At 38.3% G+C, this 23,237-nt stretch overlaps 1 protein-coding gene and 2 long non-coding RNA genes across 6 annotated transcripts in view; 1 reads left to right on the top strand and 2 right to left on the bottom strand.

Moving 5' to 3' along the window:
- Positions 1 to 15,292, bottom strand: part of LOC127903020 (uncharacterized) — a 127,009-nt gene extending 111,717 nt beyond the window's left edge. For both annotated transcript variants that reach the window (XR_008055775.1, XR_008055776.1), the window contains exon 1: positions 15,150 to 15,292. This is a non-coding gene — a long non-coding RNA (uncharacterized LOC127903020). The remainder of the gene's footprint in view (positions 1 to 15,149) is intronic.
- LOC102628440 (putative disease resistance RPP13-like protein 1) overlaps positions 1 to 17,087 on the top strand; it is a 143,090-nt gene extending 126,003 nt beyond the window's left edge. For all 3 annotated transcript variants that reach the window (XM_052443555.1, XM_052443554.1, XM_052443553.1), the window contains 2 exons: positions 15,150 to 15,232; positions 15,527 to 17,087. In XM_052443555.1, the coding sequence (XP_052299515.1) occupies positions 15,150 to 15,232; positions 15,527 to 16,654 (1,211 nt within the window). In that variant the 3' untranslated portion in view covers positions 16,655 to 17,087. The remainder of the gene's footprint in view (positions 1 to 15,149; positions 15,233 to 15,526) is intronic.
- Positions 17,088 to 17,753: 666 nt separating this feature from the next.
- On the bottom strand, positions 17,754 to 23,184 carry LOC127903019 (uncharacterized). The gene is made up of 7 exons (XR_008055774.1): positions 23,083 to 23,184; positions 21,936 to 22,155; positions 21,426 to 21,855; positions 20,306 to 20,621; positions 18,472 to 19,028; positions 17,905 to 18,034; positions 17,754 to 17,811 (listed from the first exon to the last, which is right to left on the bottom strand). It is a non-coding gene; the product is annotated as an uncharacterized LOC127903019 (long non-coding RNA).
- Positions 23,185 to 23,237: the final 53 nt, after the last annotated feature.

Here is a 23,237-nt window from a genome sequence, read left to right as displayed (position 1 = left end):
TGCTTGGCTTCTGTCTCGCCATAAGACAGGCTTTGAGACTTTGTCGAGCCTTTGCATGCCTTGGATAATTTCTTCAAAGCTTGGGATTCTGCTAGCCTTCTCGTGGCCGAGCAGATCCTGGCATGCTTGGCTTCTGTCTCGCCATAAGACAGGCTTTGAGACTTTGTCGAGCCTTTGCATGCCTTGGATAATTTCTTCAAAGCTTGGGATTCTGCTAGCCTTCTCGTGGCCGAGCAGATCCTGGCATGCTTGGCTTCTGTCTCGCCATAAGACAGGCTTTGAGACTTTGTCGAGCCTTTGCATGCCTTGGATAATTTCTTCAAAGCTTGGGATTCTGCTAGCCTTCTCGTGGCCGAGCAGATCCTGGCATGCTTGGCTTCTGTCTCGCCATAAGACAGGCTTTGAGACTTTGTTGAGCCTTTGCATGGCTTTGGGAATTTTCTCGGTTTCAAGCGTAAGAAATTCCTCGACGTTCCATTAATGGCAGGATTCGACTTACATGAAATTGTTTGGACATAAAGCGTAAAAGATAAACGATAATGAACATGAGCAAAAATAGCTTTCAAATGTGAACAAGTCTTACTGGAAGTATTTTCGGAGGTGTGCTGCGTTCCATGGGCGTTTCACCTCGTGGCCGTCCGTGCGAACCAGCTTGTAAGCTCCGGGTCCCGCTATCTGCTTGACTCTATATGGCCCTTCGCAATTCGGTCCCAGCACTCCTTGAGTCGAATCTTTGGTGCTCTGATTCACTCTTCTCAGTACCCAGTCTCCGACCCTGAATTGCCGTATGTTCACCTTTTGGTTATAATACCGAGCAACCCTCTGTTGGTAAATGACTGATCGCTCGGCTGCTTGCTCCCTCCTTTCCGTTAGCAGATCAAGATTCAAACATATCTGCTCGTCGTTCTCCTGCTCATTGAAATGACCTGTCCGGTGTGTGGTCGTTCCTATCTCAGCCGGCACGACCGCTTCATGTCCGAAAGCCAAAGCGAACGGTGTCTCCCCAGTTGCGGTTTTGTGGGTTGTTCTGTATGCCCATAGCACACCTGACAGCTCGTCAACCCACGCACCCTTTTTTGCTCCAAGCCTGGTTTTCAAAAGCCTCTTGATGGTCTTGTTGGCTGCTTCTACTTGTCCATTCGATTGAGGGTGAGCAGGCGAGCAATACTTCAGCTCTATCCCGAGGTTCTGGCAGAAATCCCTGAAGCTGTGATTATCGAACTGCCTGCCATTATCCGTTACCAAGGCATAAGGGATCCCGTATCGACAGACCAGGTTTCTCTACACGAAGTCTTTTGTTTTCTTCTCTGTGATCCTGCTAAGGGCTTCTACCTCTATCCACTTCGTGAGGTAATCTATAGCAACTATTGCATGTGTTGCTGCTCCTCGTGCCTTTGGCAATGGGCCGATCAGATCAATTCCCCATTGAGCAAATGGCCAAGGGGAGGCCATGGAGGTGAGCGTCTCTGGTGGTTGGTTAGAGAAATTTGCAAAACTCTGGCAGCTTACACAACTCCTGATCTTCTCTTGCGCATCCTGGTGCATTGTCGGCCAGAAATATCCCTGCCTTAGAACCTTGTGGGCCAGGGACCTCCCACCAGAATGATTTCCGCAAATTCCTTCATGTACTTCTCTCAGTACGTAATCCGCGTCGTCCTCATCCAAACACCGAAGGAACGGTAGTGTATACCCTCGCCGATACAGTACCCCATCAATCATCGTGTATCTCGAGGCCTGGGCTCTAATCTTGCGAGCTCGCAGCTTATCTGGTGGTAATACCCCGTCTCTAAGGTATGAAACTATCGGGTCCCTCCACGAGCATTTTTGTTCTATCCGCAACACCCCCAAATTCTGATCGATACTTGGGCTGGACTTCACCTCCAGAGGGACCGACTTTGGCATTTTTGGGTCGGCTACTGCTGCCATCCTCGCCAAAATGTCTGCTCGACTATTCTGCTCCCTGGGGATTTGTATCACCTCCACTGCTTCGAACTTCCCCATCATCTGCCTGACTATCTTCAGGTACTGCTCCATCTTCTCCTCTCTTGGTTGGAATCTTTCACTGACATGATTCGCAACCAGCTGGGAATCGGTTCTGATCTTAACTCTGTCTGCTTTCACGGCCTTAGCCAATTCCAGACCTGCTATCAAGGCTTCATACTCTGCCTGGTTATTTGTGGCTGCAAATTCCAACTTTACAGCATAAGAGATCTCCTCCCCCTCTGGGCCTTCCAGGACAATCCCTGCTCCTGAACCCCGCTCCCCTGATGACCCATCCACAGACATCTGCCATACTTGAGTTTCGTCATTGCCTATAACTGCATCTTGTCGATCTAAGCATACTTCGGGCTCTGTGAATTCAGCTACGAAATCGGCCATTGCCTGGGCTTTTATCGCTGCGCGGGGTTTATAGTCTATGTCGAACTCGCTCAGCTCTACAGCCCACTTGACGAGCCGACCAGAGGCATCTGGCTTGTGCAGAGTTTGACGCAATGGCTGGTTTGTTATTACCGAGACCGGGAATGCTTGAAAATATGGCCTCAACTTCCGAGCAGCAACCACAAGGGCAAGTGCCCATTTCTCCAACGGTGGGTATCTGGTCTCAGCGTCGAGCAGGGCCTTGCTGGTGTAGTATATCGGATACTGAACTCCTTCTTCCTCTCTCACCAGAACAGAACTGGCGGCCCGATCCGATACCGCCAAATACAGATACAACTTGTCCCCATCCCTCGGTGTGGACAGCAGCGGAGCTTGCTGCAAGTATTGCTTCAAGTTCCGGAAGGCTTCCTCGCATTCTGGGGTCCATTCTGTTTTCTTTCCCCTCCTTATCACTTGAAAGAATGGCTGACACTTATCTGTAGCCTTGGATATGAATCTGCTCAACGCCGCCAACCTCCCCGTGAGGCTCTGCATCTCCTTCAGATTACGAGGAGACGTCATTTGCACAATCGCCTGGATTTTCTCGGGATTTGCTTCAATCCCCCTTAACGCCTGAGGGTGGTTGAAGGCTCCCAAGTCGAGGACAGCCCGATGAAACCTCTTGATGAATTCCCGAAGGGTTTCTTGCTCCCCCTGTTTCATGCTTTTCAGCTCCATCATGTCATCTTCCGATGCCATTGCCCCACTAAACTGCTCCGCGAATTCCTGGCACATCTGCTCGAAGGTTTTAATGCTGCCCCGAGGAAGTTTCCTGTACCATTCTCGTGCACGTCCCTCAAGGGATAGTGGGAACACCCTGCACCTTTGGGATTGGGATAATCCTTGTACCCCAGTTATGTCGTTGAAGCGCTCTATGTGCACCAGCGGATCAGTTCTTCCCGAGTATCTGAGGTCTGGGAGGCGGAAATCTCTCGGAATAACTGCCCTCATGATCTCTGCTGCGAGCGGTGATTCTCCGTCCAGCATTATCCTCCAACCAGGGGCTCTGTTCCTTCCTTGCATGTCGTCAATTATCTACGCTAGTCTGCGCACTTCCTCCTCCAGCTGCACTGCACGACCAGGGTCACGTGCTGCAACTTGATCCCGCTCTTGCTCTACATCATGCAAGTGTTGCCTCAACTCTGTTTCCTCTGCATTCACCACCCCGTCGTCCTCGTCACCAGTCTGTCTTGCCGGGGACTGCTCTATTTCTCTATGAAATTCTCCCCACAGAGGTACGTTACCTCTCTCACCACCAAATCTCCCGGTGGTTTGACTTCTCCCTGCACTATCGGGACCTGGTGCCACTCCACCGCCTCTCACCCTTCCCTCTTGGGTTACCCTTCGCTCGCTCCGCAGCTCATGCAGGATGGTTGTCAAGGTCTCCATCTGCTTTTCCATCCGTTCCATCCGGTCGAACATGACTTTTTCCCGTGCTTCACTGACTATCTCCCTTAGCGTCACGGAATCGTTAAGCCTCCTATCACCCCCTTGTGCACTACTTCCTCCTGTCTCCATCATTTTTCACTTGCTTCACCCCTTTTCTTGCTATCAACAGAAGCTTTTTGCTCTCATCCCCACAGACGGCGCCAAAATGTTGATGCGGGATTCCGGTTCTCCTCGTTCTACGACCAGGATCTCTGCTCGATCAACTTCATCACGACCAGGAGGTCTCCTCATAAGGCTTCTTCTCCAGAGGTTCCTGCGCACACAGACAAGTCAGAGTGCGCCGGTTGTTTTCCCGGCGCAAACCCTCCGACGCTCAAGTCAGATATGAAGGTTCGGGGAACGCTTGCCACAGATCTTATGACTTTTTCGTGGTTTTCTCTTCTTTTTAATTTCTTTTCTAATCTCAAAAAAAATGCCAACCCTTTTACCTCGTTGGCTACCTTTTTATAGGCTTCCTCTGAATCCCAGTTTTTCGCTTTTTTCGAGACGGTATAGGACTCTGACTGCTGCGTTATGGGCAAACGTGGGATCTTGCGTGTTACGCCACAGTTCTGGGGAAAGCGTGGCTGTCGTGGTTCTGTGAGATCTTGTTTCCGCTTTTTGGGGGACGGTATGGGACTCCGACTGCTGCGTTATGGGCAAACGTGGGATCTTGCGTGTTACGCCACGGTTCTGGGGAAAGCGTGGCTGTCGTGCCTAGATTCTCGGGCTGGAGAGCTTGTCTTGCCAACTGCCGTCGACCGGGTTTCTCGCCTCTCGACCTCTAGCTGGAATGGCCTTATGCCTCTTACAGGAAATTGGCCTCGCGGATGACGTGCTCGTGGACGAGCAGGATATTTCTGCTCCTGTTCCCCCACGCACCAGGCTTTTACGGAACACACCGGTTCGCAGAACTCTGCCACCAGATATCTGCTCACCATGCCTGGTCTCGTCGACGTATTTCTCCCAAACAACTTTTGCAACTAATTATCCATGATTGTCCGTTGATAGAGAAAAGGTGCAGAAAGTATAAAGGAAAATATTGGCCCATGATTACCCGCATACCTTATGTCAAAATTGATTACTGATTGGTTTTTGGAGAAGACTTACCTAATGATTCCAGCTGATGCTAGACTTCAATTTGTAAACTAAACTAAATGGTGTAATCATTATTTCAGTTTGTTAAGTACTTATACAACTTTGCAGTCACTTTTACAAGAGGATCAAATCAAGAAGCAAGATAAAACAGAACGAAACAAGAGACAAGAACAAACAAACCAGAAAGAACAAAGAAATAACAAGATGATTTAACGTGGTTCGGCAACAAGATGCCTACATCCACGGTTGAAAACAGCTCTACTTAGAAGCTTTATTAGAATGAGAAGAGTTACAGATGAATCTTGAGATTACAGAGATTAAATCTTCCCTGCTAAGATTTCTCTGTCTCTCTCACTAAGAATCTCAAAACTCTCACTTAGTTCTCCAAACTGCCAATACATTTCCTCTCATATACCACTCAATAAAAGGAATAAGCTGTTATACGAAATAACAGCCTTAACAGCAAATGGTCCCCACTGACGCCAGCTCAGCACGCCACCTCACTCATTTCTTCAGCCATGACATAACTTTTCCACCACACACCTTGCATTTATACCATGCCAATGCCCGCGTGCAAACTTGTGGGCCCTGCTGATCATAGCATGTTCTCTTTCATGGCAACTTGGAGATCTACATGCCAAAAGAACTAACCCAGTCTCCTATCAAAAGGAAACTCACCATCTGCGAGAATATCAGTATCTTTTTTACTGATTTTGGAGTAATTTGCCGAGCCCACTTCGCCTTCTTGACAATTTTCTTGAGGTGCCAAAATTGTCCACACCTTCAAATCTTTGTGCATACCAGATTGGATACACTTTTGACTTGAATTCTCCACAAGCCAATAAAATCATCCTCCCATTAATTTTTCAACAACATCAAACTCTAACCAAGTTTGAAAAATACCACCTGCTGACAGATTTGCTTTACATAAACAGTACCGTATACCCCAAGTACAAACCGTTGGCTCTGATGCCACTGTTAGGAAATTGAGCTTCCTCCCAAGATCACTCCAAGCAATTTATCAAGCAACAAATTAATAGAAAAAATTAAATGGAGAATACACCAATCACACAACACAAGATTTACGTGGAAAACTCCAAATCCGGATAAAAACCACAGCCGTTGTCACAAGACAACCAGAGAAAAATATTTACTATGTGGAAAATTATTACAACCACTCTCATAAATAATTTTCTCTCACCCAAGCCCCAAATACATAATCCCGATAAATATTCCTTAACAAAGCAAACCCATAATACCCATATTGAGGAGCCAACTTCTCCTTCAATATAACTACATGCTTAAGAACATTTCTCTCTCTCAATTTCTTACCAAAACTTGGACTCCTTCTCTGGGATTTGGGATACAAACAATAAGGAGGAGCACTCCTCTATTTATAGCCACCAGTGACTACTGTTCATCTTGCGGTTACAGTTCATTTTGCAGCTTTTCTTTTCTTCATTCTCTCACTTGGAAATTGTTCATAGTCTACTTGACTTTCCCTCTCTCAAATGTGGCTAGGGTTTGTTATCTCCACATGAATATGTATTTAGTAATTATGATGCTAAGTATCCGAACTTGAGTTCCAATGTTACGTGTTATTCGTCATATGGACAATAAATTTTATAACTAGTAAAATTATTTATCTATTAGTCAATGGATATATGAATACCACATTAGTTATGATCCAAATATTAAGATCTTAGCATTACTCTAGTTGTAAACACATAAAAATTTGATAATTGAACTAGAGATATGTTGAGGAAAATAGAAATATACACTATTGTTATATGTATTATTGGTGTGAAAATCATGAGATTCCAATTTTCTAAATTGTATTACTGCATGATCCTATCTTAGGGTTTATTTTAGAGCATATATAAAGAATTGATATATAGTAAAGCTAAGTGGCGTAGCTTATTCTTCAATTGTGGAAGAAAAGAGCTTGTAATGATCAATAAATTAAGATTTTGAAATTCAAAATCAAGACAAAACAAGCTTAAATAAATTATTAAGAGTGATACAAGAAATGGATCGGACAAAATATCTTAAAGTTGAAGAAATTAAGCATTTGCTTTTATAAAACTTTTACATATATTCTAAAGAAATAATAAATTTTTCGAGAAGAAATGCCATTTCTGCTTTAACAACTTTGGCATATACATTACTTATATCGTGTGAAGAATCTTGACAGAGCTCATTTACTAGGCGAGAAGCTTTGTAAGATGCCTAATTAATAACGATAAAGTAAAAACTCGAATGAATGAGGAAAGAATATGCTTAGAATGGATATATGGTAAAGCTAAGTGGCTTAGTAGCTTATTTTTCAATTTATGGAAGAACAGAACTTGTAAAGATTAATAAATAAATAAATTAGGATTTTGAAATTCAAAATCAAGGCCAAAAACAGCTTCAATAAAGCATGCAGAGTGATACAAGAAATGGATCGGAAAAAATATTTTACAAGTTGAAGAAAGCAAATTCATTGCTCATAGAAAACGTTTACATATATTACATAAAATATCATTTCTGCTTTAACAATTTTGAAATGTACATTTTGCAATCTCTGTGAGTGAATAGATAAAATCTTGACCGAGCTTAATTAGTAGGGAAAAACTTTGAGCCTCTGAGAGATGGCAAACGTTAATAAAGATAAAGCAAAAGCTTAAATGAATGAGGACTAATGCATACTTTTATAAAAAAACAGATGCCCAAAATCACAAAAAGTGCCATCATAAAAGAAAGATCAATAATGACTTGATTTACGCTTTGCCACAGTCCTTCCAAGCATATTTAATTAATGGACAAGATTAATGATCATTGATCAACCTTTAATTTCCAAATTAGTTTCATTTCCAGAAGTAACCCAAATTACCTTAATCAAATTAATAAGCTATAACTGAAAATACATTAATCAAATAAGCTATAATTGAAACACACAAATCAAGTCTGGTGCTAAATCCAATAAGAATTTGCTGGTTGTCGAAGCCAACAAAAATAAATACCTACTCTAAATAAATTGCGTATAGTGATTGAGCAGAGTCGTGTCCACAGAGATCGGTAATTATTTAAATCCTTTTAAAATGTAAAATGCAAAATGAGGGATTGTTGACAATAATAAAAATCAAATTAAAATTACAAGAATGCAAATTCAAATTGTAATTCAAATTGGGAAAAGCTCTGGTTGAAGGAATTAACTCAGCTTGATTCGACTACTGATCATTGATTCAAATATAAATCATTACTACTTATGAATAGACCTGTTATAGCTACTGAGACTATCTAATAGCCAATCTCTCCTTAACTAATCGATAACCAAGGTACGACTATTGGTTATCTCCCTAATCAATAGACAACCCTAGATACGATCATATGATTTAATCAATTGACAGCCTAAAAAACCAGAGAGACCCAAATTCTAATCAACAAACGCAAACGATGGTTCATTTAAATTAGATTGTTTATTATCATAACACAACGCACTGCTATGCTATTTGTCACAAACATTAAAATCTTCATACGATGAATCTTTTAATTGACAATATATTAGTTGATAATTAAATAGTGGTCAATTATCTAATTAACAAACATAATTATGACAATAATTCAGAGAATAAACAAATACCCAAAAAGCAATAAAACAATTAAAGCATAAGAAAGATCTCATAGTAGTGATGAATCAAAGCTTCATTAACCTTCAACCAGGATAATAGGCTTAGTTCTTCATAGAGAGAAGAGAAAATTTAGATATAGGGTTTCTCTCTTTTCCAAAATCTCCCCCTTTTTACAATAGATTCCTCCCTTAAATACTCTTCTCTCTCTTCTCCTTCTTCTCCTCTAGAGTTCTTTTTAAAATAAAATACTAATATCTGAAATATTAAATTCGTAATTACAAAAATAACCAAAAATACAAAACACGTTAAACTAAAAACTGCAGGTCCGTAGTTGACAGCACGCGCCCACGCCTTATCAACAAAGTTCTTCTGACGATCATAATTTCTCCAAGAAAACAATCATCCTCAAACATAATCTTGTAGCTCAATTTTAGCACCAATCAATAGAATTGCACCTACAAAAATAAAACACAAGTGAATCACTATTATTAAATGCAAAACATCGATATTAAAGGAAGTAAACAATGCAAAACTAGTGCATAAATTGCACTCTAACAGAATCTAACAGTTTTTAGTCTCTTAGCTTGTGTTTTGCATAGCTTTGGTGTGCATAAGACTCCCTAAGAAAAAGACCTCGTACTGGGACATTGTGTCACATGAACTCATTCCATTCAAGAGGGTGATTTTCCCAACAAAAGATTGTGAACCTTGCTAAGTAGTTAAGTTTCCAAAGTTTTGTTTCATTAAAAACAGTGTAAATCCTCTTTAATTCTTGACCAATTTGTTTTATGATTTCTTTTATCTTTTCACAGTAAGAAATATTCACTGCACTACTAGGAGTCCAACTCCAACCTGAAAATAAGCCAAAGTATATATTGATGTAAAAAGAATTTAAAATACACATGGTAAATCGTGGATGTCTTATAGAGTACTTTTTGTTAAAGGAAAAAATGAAAAAGAATAGTTTAGTATTTAGTAGTGAAATAGAAATAATTTAGTTAATTTCCAAATGCTTCAGATTCATTTTTTTATCTTAGTGCTGGTTTTTTAACTTGAGTTTACAGCCCCAGGACATACTTAGCCAACCGTGAATACACTTTGCACGCGCAGTCACCTGAGTATATTTCAATGAAAAAACTTGTAAGAATAGTATTCAGCCAGATTCAAAATAAGTTTGAAGTATACAATTTTTTTTTTAATTTATAAACAGAGAAAACCTTGAATGTCTTCCAGAGTATTTGCCAATAAAGAGAGAAAGGAAAAATGTACAAAAAAAACATAGATATTGAAAATGCAATTTTACTATTTAGTATTAAGAAAGTAAAAGAATAATTTTGGTTAATTTTCTAATAGTTCAACTCATTTTTCATATTAATGCTGGTTTTTAAACTTGAATTTGGCCCTAGGACGCACGCAACTCATCTGGTCGTGAATATACTTGGGGCTCAGGTCACATGAGCTGGAGTAAAAATAGAGGGCAATGTTGGTTCAATATATACTTTTCTTATTTAAAAGGAAAAATGCCAGCCAGGCTCCCAAGATTTGTTTAAATGGTTATACAAATCTTTTTTTTACTACTATACCTTTTGATTATAAAAATTTAAATAAATATAAATTTAGTAATAAGATAAAAATAATAAATAAATAAATAAAATATGATACGAATAAACTATTACAATAAGTATAATTAATAAAATAATGTATATGAAAATTATTTTTAATATTAAGCTATTATTAGCCATTCTAATGAATTTTATTAATACTAAAATCTATTAATCCAAAAATTAACTTTAAAATTTATACTAATATGGACACACTTAAAAAAAATTGTAAATAAAATAAAATAAATTTTGTAAATTACTGTGAATGTTCTTTATAATTATTTTAATATTATTAATTTATCAAGTAGATTTTATTATTATTATTAAAAGCATATGACATATCAATAATGTTAAAGTTATTTTTCTAATATTCAAAATAATTTATAAAATTTATCCTATATTATTTGTTATAATATTTTAATTTTAATTTATATTTATTAAAGAAGTTTAGTTAAAGCCAATTACTAGGTTGCTGTAATTGAAGAGTATAATAGTTAAAAGTGATCATTTATGAAATTAAGGGGATTTGCGTAACAACCGTGTAGTTATAGAACTTTTATAATAGTTAAAAGTGATCGTTTATTCTATGGTTTCTATTTCTTACGTGGTTGAACCCAACTATTTAGTAGTTAATTGTTTTATGAAATTTAATTAATTTACATAAGGTTTCGAGCAAAGAGAGCTATAGTTCAATGATTCTTTCTTACAGTGGAAATATTTGTTCTAATTACTTCTAATAACAATTAATAAAGCGGTTTTCCACTTTGATCTTCAATTAATTTGGATAATCTATCCTTTTAGCTCAACGATTTATAGTTGTGTATGTTTTATTGGTCTGAAAATCATGAGATTCGAATTTTCTGAATTGTACAGCATAAGCACATAAAGCTAAGTGGCTAATTAAGTTGCTCATTGTTAAATTTACGGATGAACAAAACTTGTAAGGAACAAATTCAGATTTTGAAATTCAGAATCAAGACCAAAATTAGCTTAAAAAAAGTATGCTGAGTGATACAAGAAATGGATCGGAGAAATTACTCTAAAAGCAGTTCATAACACTACGTTCTCATATATTCGAAAGAAACGATAAGTTTTGGCGAAGAAATTAATGCCATTCTGTTTTAACAATTTTGGCACATACATTACTTGTATGCTGTGAGAGTGAACAGAGAGATAGAGTGAAAGCTTTGTAAGATGCCTAATTAATAAAGATAAAGCAAAAACTTAAATGAAAGAATACCAATATGCTTTTATAAAAGCAGATACCCCAAATCACAAAAATAATAATAATAATAATAATGCATTGTTGTTATTTCATTTTTTGTCTGTCAACAAATGATGCTTGATCATAATTCAGTTCCACATGGCCATCATACAAAATTGCAAGTACGAAATCTTCATTTTGATTATAAAATTAAAAAAAAAAAATTCATTAATAGATTATTGGTACGTATGTTAATGTTCGGCATTGATCAGAATCAGAAGCTATAACTTGCTTGATGCTTTAGCAAGAACAAGAACAAGAATCACCTGAAAATTAAAGAATAAAGAGACTAATAAGTAAAGAATGTTGAAATTTGAAAAAAAAAAGAAAAAAAGAATTAGATTCGACAGCATTGGGAAAGTCTTGTTTTTCTTGACATATGAGGCATACAGTTCACATTACCCTCTCTTGGTTGCTTTACTCTTTACAAACCAAAATCATATACCAGACTTTGTCCACTTTCTGCAGATTTTTTCATCTTCATTTTTCATAATTTATTCAGTTTCTTTCAACCAAAAAGAAAAGAAAAAAAAATGTCATTCATCGGAGAGGCGGTGCTCAGTGCGTCAGTTGAGTCGCTGATAAAAAAGCTGGCTTCAAAGGGACTTGAACTGTTTACACGGCATAAGAAGTTGAAGGCTGATTTCAGCAAGTGGACGGGAATGTTGGAGATGATTCAGGCAGTGCTTGCTGAATCTGAGGATAGGCAGACAAGGGAGACGTCAGTTAAGACGTGGCTCGACAATCTTCAGAACTTGGCTTATGATGTTCAAGACGTGTTGGATGAGTTCGAAACTGAAGCTCTGCGGAGGGAGCTGCTGCTTCAAGAACCAGCTGCTGCTGATCAACCCAGTTCGAGTGCAAACACAAGTAAGTTTCGGAAGCTCATTCCCACCTGCTGCACCAACTTTAGTCCTCGATCTATTCAGTTTGAATCCAAGATGGTGTCGAAAATAAAGGGGATCACTGATCGGTTGCAAGATATTACTACAGCGCAGAAAGGCCTGCTGGATTCGAAAAATGTAACTTCAGTTGGCAAGTCTAGAGATATGGGACAAAGATTACCCACAACTTCTTTGGTGACTGAACCCAAAGTTTATGGCAGGGAAAAGGAGAAGGAGAAGATTATTGAATTGTTGTTGAATGATAATTTAAGAGCTGATGATGGATTCTCTGTTATTTCTATAAATGGAATGGGCGGCGTCGGGAAGACGACTCTTGCTCAGCTTGTCTATAACGATGATCGAGTGCAACGTCATTTTCAGATCAAAGGGTGGACTTGTGTCTCTGACGATTTTGACGTTCCCAGGGTAACAAAATCAATCCTAGAGTCCATTGCTAACGTGACTGTTGATGACAATAATTTAAACTCGCTTCAAGTGAAACTGAAGGAGCGATTGTCTGGAAAGAAATTTTTGCTCGTTTTGGATGACGTGTGGAACGAGAATTACATTCGTTGGAGCGAACTGAGATGTCCCTTTGTAGCTGGTGCAGCCGGCAGTAAGATTGTTGTCACAACTCGCAATCTAGTCGTTGCAGAAAGAATGAGGGCTGATCCAGTGTATCAATTGAAAAAGTTGTCAGATGATGATTGTTTGTGTGTGCTCACTCAAATCTCCTTGGGGGCTAGGGATTTCACCAGGCACCAATCCTTGAAGGAAGTTGGAGAGCAGATAGTGATAAAGTGCGGAGGATTGCCTTTGGCCGCAAAAACTCTTGGCGGCCTTTTACGCGGCAGAGATGACCCAAGAGACTGGGAATTTGTGCTCAAGAATGACATATGGAATTTACGAGATAGTGATATTTTACCAGCCCTAAGAGTAAGCTACCATTTTCTTCCTCCACAGTTGAAACAGTGCTTCGCATACTGCTCATTGTTTCCCAAAGATTATGAATTTCAAGAAGAGGAGATAATTTTATTGTGGACGGCTGAAGGTTTCTTGGATCAAGAATACAGTGGAAGGAAAATGGAAGATTTGGGCCGCGAGTTCGTTCGGGAGTTACATTCAAGGTCATTATTTCAACAGTCAAGTAAAGGTGCATCCCGATTTGTGATGCATGATCTGATCAATGACCTTGCTCGATGGGCTGCAGGGGAGCTATACTTCAGAATGGAGGATACATTAGCAGGTGAAAACCGACAAAAGTTTTCTCAAAGTCTTCGTCATTTTTCTTATAGTTGTGGAGAATGTGATGGCGAAAAGAGGTTGAAGTCCGTCTCTGATGTGGAGCGTTTGCGAACCTTTTTGCCAGTAAATTTGTCAGATTACAGGCACAATTATTTGGCTTGGAGTGTTCTTAAGATGTTGCTGAATCATCTTCCACGCTTAAGGGTCTTTTCGTTGTGTGGGTATAGTAACATCTTCAGCCTACCAAATGAAATTGGAAATTTGAAGCATTTACGCTGTCTTAACTTATCCAGAACGAGAATTCAAATTTTGCCCGAGTCAATTAATTCATTGTACAACTTGCATACAATTTTGTTGGAAGACTGTTGGAAGCTCAAGAAGTTGTGTAAAGACATGGGAAACCTGACGAAACTGCGTCATCTAAGAAATTCTAATGCCGATGAATTGGAGGAAATGCCGAAGGGATTTGGTAAATTGACTTGTCTCTTGACGCTGGGTAGATTTGTTGTGGGAAAAGACAGTGGTTCTGGGCTACGAGAGTTAAAGTCTTTGACGCATCTTCGGGGTACACTTGAAATTTCGAAGTTGGAGAATGTGAAAGATGTTGGCGATGCCAGTGAGGCTCAGTTAAACAACAAGGTGAATCTTCAAGCTTTATCGCTCGAATGGAGTGCACGATCTGAACGGTGTGAATTTGAAGCAGATGTTCTTCGCATGCTAAAACCACATCGAGACGTACAAGAGCTCACCATCACAGGCTATGGTGGTACAAAATTTCCAAGTTGGCTAGGAGATTCCTCTTTCTCAAAATTGGCGCGTCTAGAATTACGTCTGTGCATGTCTACATCTTTGCCATCGGTAGGGCAACTACCATTTCTAAAGGAACTTGATATAAGTGGAATGGATGGAGTAGTGAGCGTGGGGTCGGTGTTTTATGGAAACAGTTGCTCAGTGCCCTTTCCATCACTGGAGACCCTTTCCTTTTCTGATATGAGAGAATGGGAAGAGTGGATACCTTGCGGAGCTGGTCAAGAAGTTGATGAAGTGTTTCCTAAGCTGCGAAAGCTTTCTCTTCGCCATTGTGATAAACTTCAAGGAACATTGCCCAGACGACTTCTTTTATTGGAGACGCTCGACATAACAAGTTGTCATCAGTTGCTAGTGACAATTCAATGTCTTCCAGCTCTCAGTGAATTACAAATCGATGGATGTAAAAGGGTGGTGTTCAGCAGCCCACATTTAGTGCATGCAGTTAATGTTCGAGAGCAGGCATATTTTTGGCGGAGTGAAACTCGGTTGCCGCAAGACATTAGATCCCTTAATCGGTTGCAGATTTCAAGATGTCCCCAACTGCTTTCCTTAGTAACAGAGGAAGAACATGACCAGCAACAGCCAGAGTTGCCGTGCAGGCTTCAATTTTTGGAATTGAGTAAGTGTGAAGGCCTTACAAGGCTACCACAAGCATTGCTCACCCTTAGTTCCCTTACAGAGATGCGGATATATGGCTGCACTTCACTTGTTTCATTTCCGGAGGCTGCTCTGCCTTCCCAGTTGAGAACAGTTGAAATTGAAGATTGCAATGCTTTGGAATCCTTACCTGAGGCATGGATGCACAACTCCAATTCATCTCTTGAGAGTTTGAAGATTCGGAGTTGTAATTCACTTGTTTCATTTCCAGAGGTTGCTCTGCCTTCCCAGTTGAGATCAGTTGTAATTGAAAAATGCGATGCTTTGGAATCCTTACCTGAGGCATGGATGCACAACTCCAATTCATCTCTTGAGAGTTTGGAGATTCGGAGTTGCGCTTCCCTTGTTTCCTTTCCGCAGGCTGCTCTGCCTTCCCAGTTGAGATCAGTTAAAATTGAACATTGCAATGCTTTGGAATCCTTACCTGAGGCATGGTTGCACAACTCCAATTCATCTCTTGAGAGTTTGAAGATTGGGTATTGTAATTCACTTGTTTCATTTCCAGAGGTTGCTCTGCCTTCCCAGTTGAGAACAGTTACAATAGAAGGATGCGATGCTTTGAAATCCTTACCTGAGGCATGGATGCAAAATAGCAGTACATCTCTTGAAAGTCTGGCCATTGGTAGATGTGATTCTTTGACATATATTGCTAGAATCCAGCTACCTCCGAGCTTGAAGCGGCTGACTATCTATTGGTGTCATAATTTAAAGTCCTTGACAGGGGAGCAGGACGTCTGCAGTAGCAGCAGTGGGTGCACCTCCCTCACATCCTTTTCTGCCACGCTGGAGCACCTTGAGGTCAGCTCTTGCTCGAATCTTGCTTTCTTGACACGCAATGGAAATCTCCCTCAGGCTCTTAAGTACCTTGGTGTCGAATCCTGTTCAAAGCTGGAGTCGTTAGCAGAAAGGTTGGACAATACATCCCTTGAAGAAATCACTATTTTAAACCTTGAAAATCTTAAATCATTACCTGCCGGTTTGCATAATCTCCACCATCTTCAAAAGATTTGGATAGGATATTGTCCAAATCTTGAGTCATTTCCCGAAGAAGGATTGCCTTCTACGAAACTGACTGAGCTCACGATATGGGATTGTGAGAATCTGAAGGCCTTACCCAACTGCATGCACAATCTTACCTCTCTTCTAGATTTAGACATACGAGGGTGCCCTAGCGTGGTATCATTCCCAGAGGATGGTTTTCCCACCAACCTCCAATCTCTTGAGGTTCGTGGTCTGAAGATATCAAAGCCATTGCCCGAGTGGGGATTCAACAGATTCACCTCTCTCAGGCGATTCACAATCTGCGGAGGATGTCCAGACCTGGTGTCACTTCCGCCGTTTCCTGCCTCTCTAACCGGCTTGGAGATTTCAGATATGCCAGATCTGGAATGCCTATCCTCAATTGGTGAAAACCTCACTTCATTGAAATATCTGTATCTCATCGATTGTCCGAAGCTCAAATACTTTCCAGAGCAGGGCCTGCCTAAATCACTTTTGCAACTACATATCAAAGGTTGCCCGTTGATAGAAGAAAGGTGCAGAAAGGATGAAGGAAAATATTGGCCCATGATTTCCCATATACCTTGTGTCGAAATTAATTTCAGATCGCCTTTTGAAGGAAGACCCATCAATTAGATTGTGTAATCATAATTTCTGTTTTTTTTTTCCAACCTGTAATTTAATTGTAATATGAACTGACTTTATCAATAAAAGAATAAAATTATGTTTGGGATTGTCAGTGAAGCTGATAAAGTAAGAAGAGCAGAGGAAAGAAGTAATAAAAGAAGAAGAAACTCCAGTTCAAGGAGGGATGTTAGTGAAACTGATTAAATGAGAAGGAACAGAGAAATCGTGTACACGCTGTTATTGTGCTCTTGACAGCAGCTAATCAGCTCACTTAAGCTGATGTGGATTAGTTAGTTATTTGGGTTAGCTCTCACGTGTGTGTAACAAATTAGCTAACGAACTGTAACAAGCTCAGCTGAGCTTCTATATATAGATATATATATGTGTGTGTGTGTAAGCTGTACTCATGATATTAATGTGAATATTCTATAAGTTTCCAGAATGAGATTTTCTTTCATTTTCTTTAGCTTTCTCGACTGCCAAACATAAACACTTAAGTTTCTATCAGGGATTCCATGATGCGCTTTATTGTAACTGACTTTTCTGCCGTTGAATTACTCGTCTTGAGATTAAAAATTAAAGTCTTCTATAAAATAGATTAAGGCTTTTGTTCTTAAGTCTTCTCCTATTTGCTGGGTTACGTTTTAAATTTTGTTGTAAGTGACTTTTCTGTTAACAATGTTAGCTTTCTTGAATTGATATTTTTGTTCAATCCATGATAATATTTTTAATCGATAATATTTTCTTGAATTGTTGCCAGCTAAGCTTTCAATGAAATTTCTTTGTGTTAGTTCAATCTTTTAAACTCCGTTTGATATTATTATGCAATTTTCTATAGCATTCTGCATAGGACGTTCTGAAATGCGGTGAAAATTCTTGAAACAACAACATTATGCAATTCCTACTCCAAAGTAGAATATTATTCTGTACATAACACAGAAGCACAGATGCTTTCACGGCTATATGGGAGGTCAATTGAGCAGATGTATAAATAAGGGACCAGATAAAATAAAATTATTCACTCCAGGTTAGCAAAATGCAAGCTCTCCTGAGATTCATGATAAGCTCTTGAAGTGAAAAAGCAAAGAGATGACAAAGGCAAAGACCATGCACCCAACTAAGAACGTCATTATGCAGCAGTCATGCCACAAGTTTTGTTTTTGAAGCTGCATTTGAGTAAGGCTCCTTAGGTTGTTTGACATTTCCAATCTTATACATACCCACAAAAATTACACTTCACTGGTATCAAATTTACTCACCAAAAAGCATGCTTGAGGAGAAACTCCACAAGTCTCCTACAGTTTGAGCGTCATACTATACTTGGACAAATATTAAAAAAATTGTTAAGTGTAAATTTATTTTGATAACTTTTCTTTTTCATATCCTCCCCTTTGTTAATAGTCAAAGAGAATCTAGGATCAAACACATTTACTCAAAACCACCAATGGATATCCATCATCACCAACAATTCATGTATAATCTAGCAAAAGCTTACTCTTTGATCACACGTAACAAAAAACCATACACAAATCTTCATATTAAAACAAGCAAATTCCCATCCATCATTTGTTCATTAGAAAATGAAATTTAATGTACTTTTTGACTCACAGGCATGCTACCCGTTATCCTAAACTAAGTCTCAGCACATCATTTTTGAGCATGACCCAAATCACCTACAAGAAAAATCCAATTTCAATAAGGGGTTTATGCTATTGACAATTACCCTCTGAATCCGGATAGGCATTTCTCAAACCTAATTTCACATAATTTAAATGTACAAAGCTACCATGTATTTGTCTTAGTTGTGGAAAGATTAGCAACATTACCCTATAACAAGTGTTGCTTCTAATCTTCGGTCCAATGGACCCCATGTTTCGCCCAAAGATAATATGCTCCAACGGGACCTCTACCACCCGGCTCGTATTGTTCTGGTGCAATATTCTTCTAATCAATTTCCTGTAAAAGGGGGTTTAAAATATTCCATCCAGCAGTAAGCTCATCGCTTCTCATGAAGAGATGGTTGTCGCCGTCGATAACATCAAGAAGAAGATGCTCGTATGAATCAGGCACCTCCACATTATACCTACAGTACTAACATAAAATACAAGCACATGAAGGATATCAAAGGCGACGACAAGTGAACGGCAAAAACAAAACAAGTTCCAAAAGCTGAAGTGCTTACTTATCCTTATAGAGCAAATTAAGCTCTGAAGCATCCAATTGCAAGCCTAATACTGGAACTTTATTGTTGACTCTAACTAGAATGGCCTCATTAGGCACATCCCATAATATTAGTTCATTTGTGGCAAGATCGATGTTATGCCCAAAACTCTCATGATAGATGTTCCCTGGAACATGATGAAAATGTATATGTATCTTCACTCTATAATTATTTGGCTAACGTTGGTGAGAACATCCGCATTTCAGCCAACTCTGTCTTAACTCCTAGAGATGGTAATAATTATTTTTAGCTCTTTATACAAAAATCTCTGAATCCCAAAGTGTTCAAGAAATAAAAGATTGTTCAGTCATTAATGAAATGGGCATTTCATTATGCAAGACTATAGCCATTTTACTTCCAAAGTTAGTGAATTATCTTGATCATTGAAGTGAGGACGAAAACTACAACAGTTATGAAGCATTGAACTAGACTATGTGAATTATGAGATAAGAGATAACATGTACATAGATATTGAACTGGAACATCGTGAAAAATTTGAAGCAGACTATGTTAATGATAATTTGTCTATTAAATTTATGATTTTAGAAATTTTGTAAGTTGTAAATCAAAATGGGGAATATAAGCTAATGGTTACCCTTCCCTTACAACCCGGATTTATCAACATATTCCGAAAGAAATGTTGGTTTAAGCCAACTCCGTCTTAACTCTTAGAGACGACAATCATTAGTTTTGGCTCTTTATACAAAAATCTATGAATTACAAGTGTTTGATAAATAAAAGATTGTTCAGTCAGTAATGAGATGGGCATTTCATTTTACAAGATTACAGCCTTTTCACTTCCATAGTTAGTGCATTATCTTGATCGTTGAAGTGAGGAGAACAATTATAAAAGTTATGAAGCATTGAACTAGACTACGTGAATTAGGCCATAAATCAACGATAATAATAATTTAAATCCTCAGTGTGTAATGAACATGCATTTATTTATTATGTAATTTTAGTTGCCATGGAATGAGATCCATATGAAAAATCAATACGTCAAAGACTTGGAGATGTCTACGAATTGTCGGAACAACTTACAGGATGAAACCTACACAAGTGATGCTTATCTAAGTTGTTGTTTGCACTTGAGCAAAAAATATCTGTTACCACAGTGTGTTGTACAAGTTGAGAAAAAAAAATCATGTTCACTCGATTATACCAGCAGTTGCTTATGTTAGATGCATAATTTAATTGTTTATGCATGATACAAAGTGATGGTTATCTGGAAAAAAAATGAGTAGTGGTACCTATTTCAGGTATTGCACACTTAATCCACTGAAGAATTCTTGTTTGTATTGTTCTTGGAATTGTAACAAGAGAGACTGACATGTTAATGTCATAATTTCCTCTCTTGAATTCGTTTCTTAATTTTATGTTTTTAGAAATATTGTAAGCTGTAAATCTGAATGGGAATATAAGCTAAGGGTTACACTTACCTCACAAGCCATCTTTTTAAGGGTGTGCTCTAGGTTCCTATCATAATCTGGCAATGTACAAACCACGAAAATGTCTATTAAGGCATAAACAGCAAAACTGAAATAGCTATTACCTGTGTTTGATTAGTCCCATGCTAGCTTTTATTACAAAAGGCACGCCATCCCAACGTGCATTGCCAATGTATAATGCAACAGCAAAATATGTGGGGGTCAGGTTGTTCAATTTAACATCAACCTTGTAGCCAGAAGTATCTTTATAATGGCCAAGAATGACATTGCATGGCTCCAATCTGCAGATTGACCTCAAAACTTTGACCTGAAATGAATGAGCTTCTTATCAACATGACCACTTGCAATTAAATTTTGTTGTACTCATTTTTCACTTTTGAGGAAGCAGGCTTAGAAACAGAATATGTATTAGGATAAAAGGACTTTTTAGAGAAAGGTGGACTAGATGTCCTTCCTCACAAAAAAAAAATATATAAAACCTTCTACAAAACTTTCATAAGAATTAGGCTCTATAAAATAGCCTCTGCAAAAGCAAAATCATTTGCATGCTGCCCCACAACTTTTTTGGTTGAAAAACCATGAAGTTCTATTAAAACTATGCTCACATGGATACAAAGATTTGAGCATTATCTCATAAGAAATATTAACTTCTTCCTAAGGATTTTGTAAACTCATATTTTGTTTTTACAATCACATTCACATAAGCTACAACTTGATAAACTAGTGCCTTTCTACCTTTCTCCAGATTCAATAAGACACATGAAGTAAGGGGCATACACAAAAAGTTAGCAATTTAACAAGTATACTCCTTCACTTCACTGCCACAGGACAGTGGAAATAGATTACCAGTGCTTTCTAATCTTGCTTCCGCATCTTTTTTTTTTTCAATAAGAAACTCAAGAATGTATTAGTAAAGGAGACTTAAAACACATAACGGACTGGCTATCCACTAAGAGAATAAAAACTTGGACTATTTGTGCCATACAAAAGTATACCCAATCACCCCAACACAAGGCTAGGATCAACTGCAATCTTACTTGCGCATTACACGCAAAAAATTAACCAAATTGATTTTGAATAAAATAGATCATCTTGCAGAAAGACAAGGTACCTTTTTGTTCCGGATATCTTCACCGTTGAGATTTATAGGGGCTCCATTGCAAGCAATGCTATGGTTTGGAGTATATGATTGTGCACTATGCCTTGGATGATCCCATAACCATCAAAATACCTCACATAACCAAAAAAATACACAACATGCTATTGATACCGTATAATGACATAAGGATAAGATAATTGGCATCACTTGTATAGTTGCACACCCATCACTTCTGACAAAATGATTTGTATGAAAATTCAAACAAGTAGTGGCCATCATTAGTTGCACAAGTGAATGTCATTGCATTTAAAGGAAAAAAAGGGACAAAATTACAGGTATACTGTGGATGTATGTTTGGCTCCATAATAGCTCAAAAATTAGAATACAGAACCTTAATACTGTAATGTTCTCAATGAGATTCCTCCCTAGAAGATTATCTATCCTGAAAATTTGGAGAAGTACGAAAGTTAAAACTGAATGCATGCACACAAATAGATTAGTATAACTAATGTGCTTGCTCACTTGTATAGTTGCTCTTCCTGGAACTTGGAAAGAAGAGCATTTGTCAGCTGATGAGAAGACAGTGCATCAAACCCAAAAGGTTTCTCAATTATTATACGGTTCCTGCCCTTCTGGGTTTGGGCACTGATGGCAAGAGTGGCTGCAACATCCAGAAGTGCTTATTGTGGCACAGATTGGTAAAATATCATGTTTGCTTCAGATCCCCCCGGAGGTAGGTGAGCTGTTAAAAAATCAATTATTGAAAGCATCCAGCTTGAATATTGATAAATGAAATCAACCCATATTGATTTTGCTTCTAGCTAATTACTCTTAGTCTAAATGAAACGCTTTAACTTTTAGTTCAAGTAACTTGAGAAAAGAAATGACAAAAAAGAGTTGACTTTTAAAGTACGAAATATTAATTATACAGAAAGGAAGTTGGTGTGGTTAAACTAGAATGTACACAAGTGAATTGAGTCTTACGACATTATGTCATATACTATCTTTGCAGTAATTTCTTTCTTGTTCCTTGTTTTTACGAAATAATAATTAAGAAGTGTTTTTAACAATGAAAAATATATTATCTATTATCTTTTAGGAATTTAATCCAGAAAACCAACCTATATACAATCATTACTATAAAGTCATTTAATAAGTCACAAATAAGAGTATAATTAATAAGTTTTGTCATATTATAGTTCCAGATTTATATATTATTTTGTAATAGCTAACGATACAACAAATAAAACTATCATGCAATACGGCGATTTGCACTCTAAGATATGAATATGAACTAAATAGTATTAACTATCACACATTACTACTATTAATATCTCTTTTTTTTTCCTTTGTTTTTAATAAATCTTTAGGGGTAAAAGGCAGCATATAAGTTCATCTTTTATACTTATGATTGAAAAAATAGAAGAAAAATTAATCTTTCATCAAGTACCGTAAGATAAATCACTAGACACAAAAAACTTAAGTTATTAGGTAAGTGGCTAATAGCCCAACAATTTGAGGCCAATAATTTTAAGATCATGCCTAATAGTTCCATTATAACCTTTTTGACTCCAGGCTCCAGGTAATACTAGTAAGTTGCATAAAATAGGAAGCATGATAAACCTAGATACTTGTAAACATCAATGATTTGTGATTTTATCAACCCCACCTCGATATGCTCCATCAAAGAGCTGAGCTTTAACATCCCTTCTTGGCTGTCATAGCCACCATTAAAATAATATGTTCTACTGAGAAAGGCATCCATTTTGTCCCCATAGTTTTCTCTGAAAAAAATGCTAGAACCATGAGGAACAAATGCCATAT

The sequence above is a fragment of the Citrus sinensis genome, chromosome 6, assembly GCF_022201045.2.
Source record: "Citrus sinensis cultivar Valencia sweet orange chromosome 6, DVS_A1.0, whole genome shotgun sequence".
Classification (NCBI taxonomy): Eukaryota; Viridiplantae; Streptophyta; class Magnoliopsida; order Sapindales; family Rutaceae; genus Citrus; species Citrus sinensis.
This window is presented reverse-complemented; position numbering and strand designations above follow the sequence as displayed.